This window comes from Centruroides vittatus, unplaced genomic scaffold, assembly GCF_030686945.1.
Source record: "Centruroides vittatus isolate TY-2023 unplaced genomic scaffold, ASM3068694v2 contig_150, whole genome shotgun sequence".
Classification (NCBI taxonomy): Eukaryota; Metazoa; Arthropoda; class Arachnida; order Scorpiones; family Buthidae; genus Centruroides; species Centruroides vittatus.
The window spans coordinates 1,990,272-2,003,912 of NW_027120928.1; the positions used below are offsets into that span (position 1 = coordinate 1,990,272).

Sequence of the window (13,641 nt, forward strand, 5' to 3'; positions counted from 1 at the left end):
TATCGAAAAATTTAAATCTCTGCTTTAAAGCGATTGAAATTTTGAGAAGTTTCTATTTTATTTTAAAATACATCTTAATACATAACATTTAAAACAGAGCATTCCCATGATTTGTCTATTTTTATTATTGACCAGTGGCGTGCCGTGACATTTGACGATAGGGAAGCAGTGTTTCTGTAAGAAGCCGACTTACGGGGGCAATCAATTAATTACGCGTCGGGGCCCGTTCGTATTCGTTCGTTCGATAAGCCAGTAAAAACCGTACACTTCTTTAAATGTATTTTTAATAGATTATCCGACGTACTTAATAAATAAGAAAGTTCAATATAATTACCTCCGTTATTAGATTCAATAAATTCCCTACGCCCTCTAAATGCCAATTCTCGCTTTCGAGAAAAAACATATAACGTCTATTAATTTAGATATACCTATTAATCGTAATTATCTCGTTATAATTTTCAATATTTATTTTATATTGTCCACCAATGTTAAATTCTATTCCGCTTTGATTTCCAAATTGCTTCGATTTTACGAAAGAATCGTCATTCGTCATAAATTTTATCCTTAAAATGTCAAAATTTTTTTGTGGACGTATTTAATTTAATTTAGGCATTGGTCTTTCTCTTTTAATAATGTTTTCTTTTTCATTATACGGTCTCGAGCCAAAACTTTTTCAAAATAAATTTTTGAATCACTAGCCACGATATAAGGGCTAAAATTAAAATTATAGAAAAAACTTACTTGGTAAAATAAAATGTGTGACGAATATATATGCCTAGTACAAAAAATTCTTCAATTGTACGAATATATTTTTAAAGAAACTTATAATTAAATATAACTTTGTAAAGAAACGTACATAAAAATAACAAAATACTTCTTTACTTTTTAAATCTTAAAACAATCCACTTAGCGAAATAGCTCCCTACGAGTGGCTAACGAATGAAATCGGAGACGGTCCGGGTAGGTGTGTGCGTGCCAAATCCCGGGGGTGCCGATACCGGTCGATGTCAAATGCCTCTTTTGTCGCGTCACTAGTATATCTCAAAGGACGCCACAGGGCTGTTGTAGATTTTAAACGTTTCTCATCATAGATGTAAAAATCTAAATACGTTAAACTTAACAGATTGTCCGTCGTTCGTTTTCTAAATAATTCGTTTTAGGACCAGTGTCCACGAAAATTTCCAAAATTTACAACTTTTCGGTCACTCTCGTCGAACTGGAAAAATTTCTGTCTTTATTACGTCTAATATTACGAAGAGATCAGACTCCACCGTACTCGGCAAGAGATCGGTTCGGTTAAGCTTCTGTTTAAGTAAAATTTCGGCTCTTTCATCGGGGTTTTACTTATGTTTCTAATTCCCTAATAGCTTAATTATTTAACTACTTCTTAAGTAGAAATAAGTCGAAACCGGTTACTTTGTACTCGAATATCCGTAGTCTCGGGAAAGAAGTGGAAAGAAATTTTTACGACAACCGATACATAAATCGTAAATTTAAGGAAAATAAATTCTAGAGCTTTTTTTTGTACCATTGTACGTCTCGTTCATTAAATTTGGTTGTAAACGATGCTGCCAAAGTAACAGTTAATTTTTTAACATTATACAAGAATTGTACACGTTTTTTCTGCATCCCCTTACAGATGAGACATACTAAATCGTAATATCAGCGGTTTAACATTGAAATCCGTAAGTAATATAAGATGGGAAAGCGGAATAAACGCGGAATAAATATATCAAATATTTTAATGGATTTTTTTAAAACTCCTGTCAACTATACAGAACTATCATAAAAACATGCCAGTAAATTCCTATCGGTTGGGTTAAGTCATAAATCTAGTCTAGGGTGAGCAACCTTTTTTATAACACGGGCCAGAATAAATTTTACGTTTTTTCCGCGGGCCGTAGTAGTTAATTGACGCCTTCTTGTAACTCGTAATTGTTTTAGTCTGCAAATATGAAATAAATAAATAAAAAGTTAATTACTACATTTATTTCTCTTATCGTTTTCGAAAATTACAAAGAATTGGAAAAATAACCAATTTAATAATCTATTAAAGATCTCACGGGCCGGATAGAAACTTTTCGCGAGCCGTAGCTGGCCCGCGGGCCGGGGGTTGCCCGCCGTTGATCTAGTCTACTCGTGATTCGCATAATCGGGCGAGGGCAGCCGAATATCTAGCAGGCGGGCGGCTAACAGCCCACAAACGGTCCGGGATATAAAATTAGATGCTTTATGCGTGTGTCGCTTCTACCGGCTAAACCGGGTGAGGTTGGTGCTCTGTAAACCGCATGTGCCAATGCCTATATAATATGGCTGATTGGAAACTGACCCGGTTTCGACACTCCTTCCGCCACCGAATTATTCGAATATACAATAGCAATCTTATCGTTTTTTTCACACGTAGTATAGAAATTTGTAAAAAATACATAATGCAGTTATAATAAAATATTAATTTTAATTAACGCGAAGTACGTTAAAATATGAAAATTTATATTTTATAAAATACAAGGGAAGGTCATTGGAAGGTGGAATCGGCGCTTCCATCGCTTCCAATGACGGCATGCCACTGTTATTGACTGAAGCTAAGAGATAACGATTTCTTAATTTTCATAGAAATAAACTTTTAAATAAAAAGAGCGTTATTAGTTGTTCTATTCATCATATGACAAATACTCACGATATCATTAACTTTACCCCCTTTTTTTCATTTTTAATTTTTTTCCATTTTGAGTGCACTAAGGGATTCCTTGGACTAAGATTCTATTTTTCGTGGGCTTGGCCAGACCTATAGTGAGGGCGGCCAGATAATGAGGAACGAGCCTGATGTATCTGTAACAGATAACCCATGAAAAATTCCTAGAATTCGATCCCGAATTCCCTAGAGGTAGACCCATCTTGGCCTTCCTACTTTACCTATTTTGGACTATTATTTTGTCCTAAAATCATTATTGCTTCTAAAAATACTATTTTAGTAATTTATTATTGCAAAACTGTAAGTTCATCGATTAAACAACAAGATTTAATTAATTCAAAGTACGTTAAAATAATCGCACAATATATATTTATATTTTAGAAAATACAAAGGAAGCGGTGCTTCCGCAGCTTCATGTACGGCACACCACTGATCTATAGTACAAAATTATCTAACAATCGCAGTAAATTTTAGAAAAGTAATGCAAGTTTTTCAATATTTATTTAGGTCCCAGTCGAAGTAGTCAACTGTTGCTTATTGCGATTATCACTATTTGAAATGACCACTGGCGAGGAATAAGTATAACTCACAGTCACATTAAAGTTAAACTTCCAGCGCAAACTTCTGCAGGAGCATCTGAAAAGAATTTTTAACTCTTACATATAACATAAATCAGAGTGAATGTGCATAGGGTAATCCTTATTACTGTTGTGCCATTACCCAGCATAATATCACAAAGAATTTTGAAAATAGAGCGAGTGAAAAAGTCCTATATATGTATGCCAACTTATTCATTAATGAACATAGTTTCTTAAGAAAATAGTGATTAAAACAAAGAAAGTTATTAAGTCACCTTATTTCGATTTTTCGAATAAGGAAAGATTACATCGTATCAGCATTAACACTTAAAACGAACATTCTGACAGCACAGGGGAGAGCAACGTTATTGGTTTCAATTGTACATGTTTTAATTGTATACGCTACCTACTGGGAATGTTTCCACATAGCAAACTAGTTACTAAGGGTGGCGCCAATACCTTAGCAATCTACAAGGTTCTTACATAGAATGCATTACGTTAAGAAAAATATCTACAGTTTCTTGGAACTAACTGCATATATTTTCTCTAGCTCTACTAATAATTCTGTATCTAACATTTTTAAAATTAATTAAATCAAATTTTAATTACGTTTAACTGTTTCAAAGACATTATAAATTAGATGTTATAAGCGTTATAAGATGAAACCTAAGTCTATTGGATTGCGCGACTAATTCATAAAGATTATATTTAATCAGTTATTAGATATATTTTCAGTAAATTTATTTATATATAATGAAGATTATGAAATCACGTGTACAAATATTTTACAAATGCAATCAATCGGATAAATTAAAAAATCGACTAGGTTTTATTATGAATTGCAGATGACACAGCGCATCTTGACGAGTTGTTGGATGATATTCAAAATGATGATTTTCTATAAATGCATTAAGTGATCGCTTGTAAATGAGGTACGTGCTTTCGGAAGAGCGTGGATACCTTGAAGTATATTTTACATATAAATTGAATAGGCGTCTCTAAGGTATCCAATGACAAAACCAATAAAGTCGATGTACTTAAGATCACACACACAACACCTAAAATTTAAAGTAAATATTCTAAATTATTTAAAATTTCACAGTTCATTTATTTTTAATATCACATAATTACATAAGTTAGATCTATTTATTAACTTTATTTATTTAATACTTTCATATTTATAATTTATATTCATATTTAATTTTACTTTATTATATATATTTTATAATTTAAAATACATTTCCAATTAAAACAACTCAAATCTTTTAAGTTTAAATCAAATGTATTCCAATTTTTATTGCTTTATTTATATCTTTAAAGTGTTTATAAAATCCCGTTTTTAGTTTTGAAAATTTAAATATATATTTTTGATATTCTAATTTCTGTAAATATTTTGATTACTTCTTTAGATATAAAGTAAAATTTGCATTTAATTAGATAGTCTACTCAATATACTTAACATATATTATAAAAAGTCATTATAAAGTGTGGCCAGTCGCTTGCCAAATCACTGTTCTTACAGTTTCAGGTGCTATAACAACCGGAAGTAATCGTGCTGACCCCTGAACAGCGAGCGGAGCTTGTTTTCATTCAGGACACTTGAATATTTTTAAAAATCTCACTAGGATATTGCCAACAACTTGATATGAACGCTCCGGAGGGTCTGGGTGGCGACGATGTCATTCCTGTGCAGCTTCCCATATTGTTCTGCGATTGTTTCCACTACAGATTAATTTGAGGTTCCCACACAATAAAACAAGTTCCACTCGTAGTTCAGGGTTCAGCATGATTACTTCCGCACCTGAAACAATGAGAACAGTGATTACCCTTATTTGGCAAGCGACTTTTTGGCCACACTATATTGTTAATCAATATTAAAGTATTAAGCAATAGTATAATAAAAAGACATTATGTATGTATATGATTTATTGATAAAAACAATAATGAAAAAAATAACGTCTTTCTACAGTTAAAAGATTAAACTAATTTTTTAAATTTATAACACATTTTCGATTAGGTTATATTAATCGAATTAATTATTACTTACCTAAGTTTAATGTAAAGTAAAATATCCAACCTCTTATTAATGGCATAGGTTTTCCCGATATATATATAATAACAGGTGTTTTCAGTAAATTAAAATAATAGATAAGGCAAGACGATATAATAGTAAATCCTGTAAGAGCTAATGAAGTGCCCATTAACCATTTCTCTTGTACTTGAACAAATATTGCCGATAACAATCCAATTGCTAAACTTATCCTATAATTATAAGGTAGCACCGCATTACTATAGATTATAAATTAAAATGATATAACAAAATTAGCAATTATGTACAGTACCATAATCCCGCAGACACTAATCTGCCAATGAGACATAATCTGGCTCCCCATCCATGATCTTCATTTAAATATTCCAATATAGAAAGTATAGGATAAGGTAAACCCTTTTGTAGTCCATTACGTAGATAATCTTTCATGTAAGCTGTAAAATAAAACAGTATAACATTGTAATATTTGAATAAGACCTACAAATTTCTTGTTTAAATTTTCTTGAGATTTGTAAAATATATATATATATATATATATATATATTCTGTCAACTTTCCAGCTTAAATTATAAATAAATTTTATAATATTAAAAATTATGTAAAATTCCATTGGAAAATTTATATTACTGTATTATAAAAGAAGGCATTAAATAACAAAACAGTACAAACACAGCTAGTGAAAATCATATGTGATAAAAACATGCGATTGTCCAAAATGTAAAATAACTCGACTAACTTAAAGAATGTTTCGAAAATTTCTATTTTAAATTAATATTAACCATAACAGAACGTCCCTCGTACGGCATAAATAAATAGGAGTATTGTTTGCTATTATTACAATCATACGCTAACCTGTTTATTATAAGTTATGAAAAACAAATTAAATGTAAAAAACAAATATTTTGCATATTTTTCTGCTTAGTTCTACTAAGAAAATTCACGAAACAACACAAAACAAAAAGTCATTAACACAAAATTAACTGAATAGGCCTAATTCTTATTATCTATAATTAATCTCAAAAATAAATTAAATTTTGACTACTAAAAACTTCGGAATACAGGTATACCTCGAGTTACGTCGTTCCCGATTATACGTCGTTTGTCAGAAAAGTATATGGAAAAATAAAAATCAAGTTTAAGTCAGTTTATTCGACTTTAAATCCGTTCGCCAAAAACATTGAAGTCGTAATATCACTAGAAAAGCGTTAAAAGCACATAAAATCATATTAAAATATGTACAGTTACAGTAAATGTTAACATAATCATCATAAATCCTAGAGAACGAAACGTGAAAACATCTGTTTCTGTGTTGTCTTATTTAGCGTTCTTTAAGTGCTCATTATTGACGTTTAGTTCGACATAAGTCGAAACTACGACTTACGTCGTAACTACACAAGTAAATTCGACTTACGTCGCCTCTCCTGGAACCAATTTCCGACGTAAGACGAGGTATACCTGTATAGTTACTGTTATGAAAAAACTGAATAATACTTAAACAACAGTATGTGTGTATTTACGTAAATTTAATATTTAAATAATTTTAAATAACAACATATTTATATATTGTTGTTATATTTTTTCATATTTAAATTATACATATTATATATATAATATAAAAAGAAATTAATTCAATTATTACATCTATCTAGTAATAAAAAATTATCTGAAATATTGTTGTAGTAATAATTCAAAAATATCCATTTCATTTATTTATTTATTTGAAAAACTCTACATAAAATTAATTTTTAGGAGGAGGGGTTACATCAAATAATTACGCCAGAGGGGGGGGGGCAGAGGGGCAGTTGCCCCTCCCTAGACATGCGAAAAAAATTATTTAAATGCTAAGTCATTTATTGCCCGATTTATAATTCCCGCGCGAAAAACCCAAGAAGATTATGTTTTAATTAAAATAATCTTCTTAAGCTTCTTAAAATTTATGAATCGTTTTTATTTTACCTACATACAATTCATATCCTCTATCAATTTATATCATCTTGCCCCCCTGGCCCATTGGCTGGCGACGCCCTTGGGTTACATTAATCACTTTAGTTAATAAATTGTATTTACACCAAATGGACTCGACTGAGTCGTTGATGGAGAATAGTCCATGAATTCTATCTGCTAGATCTTTACAAACAACATTATTAATACAGAGATTATTATTAGAAAGTGTTGATAAACGCAAATATTCAAGATCCTCACAGTCAAACATGTAGTGATTAATATTCGCGTTTCCTTTCTTACAATACGGACACGTATCTGGAGAACGTAGATCAATACACAAATGTTTCCATGTTAAACGAAACTTATTTAGCCGAATCTGAATGATCGTTTTTTTTTTTTTTTTTTTTAAATAATAAACGGTAACTGCTGATAATAAATGTAAAAACATCGATTGTTATCTAATATTTCTGGGTACCATGGATGGTACTTAGTCTTAAGAACCCTGTCACTTTCTTCTGTCGAGAAAAGGTTGTCAAACTCTTGTAGAATTGTATTTGTATAATATTTCAAAACTTCTGGGAATGAATCTATTAAGGAGAGTGAGATACCTATCCTATTAAATAGACTCTCCAGTTTAGTGAACCAACTATATTTCAGTGATCTGGTCGATGAAAACTTCTTCAAGGTAGAATAAGCCTCACATTCCAAGGATGATGGTAAGAGATTACGTTCCTCAGAAAATTTAAGGTTAATTTAACAAAACGTTTCCGAGGGAAGTCAAAGCCCAATTCAGATCTAATTGCATACGATGGGATCGACCTCTCAAGGCTAAAAAGACGCGAAAGAACATCAGTTCTATAGAGTCAATGTCTTCAAAACAAAAAGGCCCCCAAAAGGGCAGACCGTAAGACCAACTCGAAGTAAATAGAGAAGCTGCAAGTTTCTTACACAAAACCATGTGACTGTTCTTAACCCATCTCAAAATATCTATTACAACATTTATTTTAGAAAATGCTTTGCCTTTCACGTAAGATATGTAATTTTGGAACGAGCCAGTAGCTGAGAAACGAATCCCCAAATATATAACTTCGTTAACAATACTGATTCCTCTTCCATTTAAGAAAAACTTATCGGCTTTTCTCAGCCTTCCAGCGTGTCTAAAAATCATTATTTTCGACTTGAATAAATTAATACGTAAACCCAAAGTAGAAAATAATTATATAACCTGTCCAATTTTCTTTGTAAATAGATCGGGGTAGTGGATAACACTACTGTATCGTCAGCAAATTGGAGTAAATGTACTTCGTAATCACCCAGAGAAATGGAATTTTTGCTTAAATCATCAAAAACTCGTACCATATCATTAACGTAGCAAATAAACAATAACGGACTTAAAGAATCACCCCGGGGTAAACCCTTTTCTAACGAAAAAACATCAGTAAACCCAGTACTAGTGGAAATCCTTGCTTTCAGTCCTGAAAATAAACATTGAATTATATCAGTAAACTTATCAGAGATGCCAAGCATCTTTAATTTGGATAACAAAATCTTCAAAACAACACTGTCAAAGGCTTTTTCGTACTCTATGAAGGCTGCAAGTAAATGTTGTCTTTTCTTTGAAAGTTGTCTATAAATAATGGAGTGAAGAATCAGAATATTGCTCAAAGTACTCTTCCGAGGTTGGAAAGCGAATTGCACTGGTTGAATCAAATTCCGCTCTCTTAACCAAATACCCAATCTATTAGACAAAATTGATGTAAAAATTTTCCGAACTACAGGTAACAGCGATATTGGTCGAAAGTTAGCGGGCTCATCTGTTGGACCTTTTTAATGAATAACTTTTATATCCATTTCATTTATAAACTGTATAAATATTTATCTTATTTTCTATTATGATATACTTTATTTGTATATAGATGTTTATGTGTTGTGCTAATTGCATTATGCTATAATTAAATTAATAAATTCGCAATTTTTAAGAACTACTGTGAATTTAAGATTAATCAAATACATTTCTTTTTTAAACACAAACATGATAAACATTAAATTCTAATTTTAACTATGAAATTCTTATCTTCAAAAACAGAAAAGAACTTTCTGAATGACAACATTCAGTATAATAATTAATTTTTTTTTTTTTTTTTTAAAGTTTATCTGATATTTGTAAGTGGGGTACAGTACCTAAAGAATAACATAGGTGATATTTCAATCACGTCTGTTATTCTTTAGGTACGCCTACTTATAAATTCATATATTTTTATAGCTATAACACCACTCGATTTTTTATTTCTATTAATAAATTCATAAAGTATACGTTAAACAAACTTTGTGTGTGTTGTGTGCATGTGTACATTTTATAATATATAAAAACGATATGTTTGGTTTTTGCATAACATAAATTAATAAAATTTTATGACTATTCTCTATTACAATGTGTATATATATATAATGTATATTCATTACCAATACAGATTATTTAAATAGATTCATTTATTTCGTTAAAAGTACAAGTAAAAACTGTACTGGCCTCGTAACGTAAATACGAGTATATGACTTGTTTCTTTTAAATTCAGATCACATCTAGGGTAAAAATTTGAATCCAGAACTCTAGCTTTAACGAAACAAAATAACGGCTTTTTCATGTTCCATAATGATACGAATTAAATAATTTTGAATAAATTTGAATAAAATTAAGGTCATAGCTACAATTTATCAGAAAAACGTCATGAAATCATCATTTACCACGATGAAGCGAAATGATGGCCGCTTAAACGTCTTCGGCTGAAATTTTTCACATTTACATAATAATAAATAAATTGCCGATATTCTTTAAATTTAACTTACAAAATAAAATGATTACAGGAATTATTTATCTACTTCTTTTATAAATAATAAATTTTGTAAATGCATCTAAAACATCCGTATTTTGTTTAGTGATTATTAAATAAAATCTTATTAACATAAATTCAAAAAGTATATCACCATTTCTCCATGAGAAGAATTCTTTACTCTCAATTTCAGTTTTTTCTCCTTCGAGAAAACCTAAAAAACATCATAGAAAATAAAATTTTAAAAATTTCAAGCATAATATACGTTTTAAAAATGAAGGATACTGTAAAGTATCAATAATAACTAATAAGATATTTAGAAAATGAGGTAAAAATGTAACATTTCAAAACTGTCAATGCTCAAATAGACTTTATTAGGTTACTGTAATTTATTTTTATTTACTAAATAATACAGTAATATGTATCTTTACAGAAATGACAATGTGTTATCACACGTCATCATCACATAATAAATGTAATATATCTAAAATATTTATATAATAAAAATATCAACATATTCAACATACAATATAATAAACATGCAACATATTCTTAAATATTCCAGTATGCGAATATTTTCTTTCATTAGTATATTGTAATGTTGTTCTAAAAATAATAAAACAAAATGTTTACATGTGAATAGTAACAACTAAAGTTATTTTCTTTCATAAAACGCTATAGTTTAGTAAACCATGAATATTGATATTCATCATACTATCATTCTAGCTTAGAATAATTTTTAAGGTTTTAATACCTCACCTTTTGTAATAATAGTGACATCTTGAAGACCGATATAAATTGTTAAGTTAGCATCGATCGATCGAGGAGGCATAACTCCATATTGGGTCACTACCGTTCCGTATGTTTCTTGCCAATTCTGTCCACCGAGCAAAATTCCTATAAAAGAAATCTAATGTAACACATGTTCTTGAATTAAAGATATTGGTGATATTTTATTTCAAGTTTTGATTTAATTTCGACTAAAAATTTTATAAAACATTTATCTTATTATTTTTGAAAAATTAGAAAAAGTCTTCTAGGATAAATCATAATATTCGCTGATAATATATAGAACAAAAGTAATAACGAATTACGTACAAACTTACAAATTTGATAGAATAAACTTAAAAACACGATGTAACAGATTCTAACTAAAGTTAGTTATATATTTATTTATTTAAACATAAAATCGAATATAGTAGTAGTATACCCTAACTCTATTATGTTTCCACGTACTGTACAGGTACATACAAATGATCTACTACTAGTCTTCATTCATGAACACCTTTTGATATATGTCGTTCTTTCAAATAGAGGAACGTTATTTTATGAAACGTTTTAAATTTAATTTTTTTTTTTTAAATGCAATCTTGCTCTTTTATGCATTTGGAGACTTTCATATCTTCTCGCTTGATAGAAAAATTTCATAAATTATTTTCTAAGGTAGGCGGCATTATGGTACTTAAATAGATTTTATTTAAACACATCTGGGGAAGTAAAGTATTAATAATTTTACAGTAACTTTGTTTCCGATTTGCAGCGCCATCTATCGTTTACCTTTGTATTGAATTTTATCGTTTGTTATACAGTATTTGCTTTACCCCACGGGCCATCCTTTAACAAATTATATCTATTTAATAGTTATCCTACGTTTAAAATTTCAAACAAAACCTATTTCAAAATGTCTAATTATAATATTTGAATGCGATTTTATTGTCAATTATGTTCAATTAAACTGGAATGATTTATTCTATATGAAAAAAAATAATAATAATAAAATCTATAGTTTATCCTTGATCTCTAACCTGGAGTAACGACCTCGAAAACTTTACATTTTTTAAGCTGACTTTTGCCATAATAGAAGGCAAAATCATTTGTCAAAACCTGTATTTTATTGTAGGATCAAAGTTCGCAAACTATCATATAGGCTAAACCTGAATATCCATATATTACTTCAAAAAATTAATAATTTAATAAGCTTAGCGAAAGGCTTTAAGTTTTAAAAATAGCGATGAATATTTTCAAACTAGAAGAAAAATAATAATAATTTATTTTTAACTAAGAATCAACCGAACTTTAATATTTAATTCTTAAAAAAATTTAAGCTTTACTTTTATAAATGATGATAGCCGCATCTTTAACTATTTATTATGTGCTTAGAATGTTTATAAAATACATTAATGTAATGTTATAAATGTGATAAAGTGATTATGCATATTATAAAATTGAAAATTTTTCATTCGGAAGAAATATCTAAAATAAGATTTTAAAAAGATTCCTTACAGAACAATTCTATGATTTAAAAACACAGTAAAGTTCAATTTATAAGATTTTCAAATGTTTCAAAGATTAAAAGTATATCCGTCTAGCTATCAAAGAATTTTTATTACAGGAAAACTCGACAAACTTAATTATAGGCAGTAATTACTGATTTATCAGAAAATTGCAAAATAATTGACTGAATTGTTTAACAGAATCTTATCGATATATCATTTCTTAGTATTCTCCTGCTTGTTTTTACCTTTCTTTTTTTTCTGTGCAATTTCAGTTGTAACTGTTAAATGTTAAAATTGAGAACAAATTATACTAGATGACACTGTAGAATAATAATGATGATCCGGTTGCTCGCCTACCCAAATTAATATGCAAGAAGAATTCGTATAGAATTTAACATACAATATAATTTTATTCAGTTAGTTATTTATCTTACCTGTATTCATAAAAATAATTATTTAGTTATTTTTTAAAGTCCCAATTATTGGGCATTTCAAATGCAAGATAAATTCACATTAAAAACAGCTAAACGACGGTATTTTATTTACACGTATATATGTAATTTGAGTTCTATATAAATAATTTCTTAATGTATTGAAATAATCGATATTAATTTAATTTTTGGCCAATACTTTTAAAGTATCCGAAACTCGAATACTTAATTAAAACTTTGATTAGTTCTTGTTTTAGCATTTTAAATAAATTTTTTATAACAGAAGCAACAAACCATATGCTTTAATATCAATATATTTTAAAATCATTATTCTAATAATCCACACTGATGCAGAATTTTAAATCTATGGAATTAGAACAAAAATAAAGTAAATTGTGCGGGTTGGTTCTACTAGATTTAGATTTTGTGGTAGATTTTATTCTGACTTATAAACTATGCTTTTATACTAATTACTATATATTACGTTTTAAAACAAACAAATAAATAAATAACTAGTTTGATAAAAGTTTCCACAATACTGTACAAGAATCTTAATATCAGAGAGGGAGATTCTCGATGTTTCTCCAACAACGATAGTATAAAATGCATTACTTTTTAATAACAATAAACTGGAAGGGAGGGTAAGAGAAACTGGTTATACTGTTTCAAACACGTAAAATATTCACATTGAGAGATCTATGCTTGGTTTGTATTAAATTAAAATTATAAAAGTAAAACTGGAATTTTTATTTAGTAAAAATACGTGCTTAGAAATATTTTAACCCTTTTGCTTGGAAGATTTATTGATATTCCTGTGCAAAATTTTTAATTAATTTTATTAA

The 13,641-nt window shown here is 29.1% G+C and overlaps 1 protein-coding gene across 5 annotated transcripts in view; it reads right to left on the reverse strand.

The window, feature by feature from the left end:
- Positions 1 to 3,994: 3,994 nt before the first annotated feature.
- Positions 3,995 to 13,641, reverse strand: part of LOC136968660 (dual oxidase maturation factor 1-like) — a 36,161-nt gene continuing 26,514 nt past the window's right edge. For all 5 annotated transcript variants that reach the window (XM_067262659.1, XM_067262658.1, XM_067262660.1 and 2 more), the window contains 5 exons: positions 10,852 to 10,989; positions 10,247 to 10,306; positions 5,613 to 5,754; positions 5,318 to 5,532; positions 3,995 to 4,328 (listed from right to left, as the gene is read on the reverse strand). In XM_067262659.1, the coding sequence (XP_067118760.1) occupies positions 4,180 to 4,328; positions 5,318 to 5,532; positions 5,613 to 5,754; positions 10,247 to 10,306; positions 10,852 to 10,989 (704 nt within the window). In that variant the 3' untranslated portion in view covers positions 3,995 to 4,179. The remainder of the gene's footprint in view (positions 4,329 to 5,317; positions 5,533 to 5,612; positions 5,755 to 10,246; positions 10,307 to 10,851; positions 10,990 to 13,641) is intronic.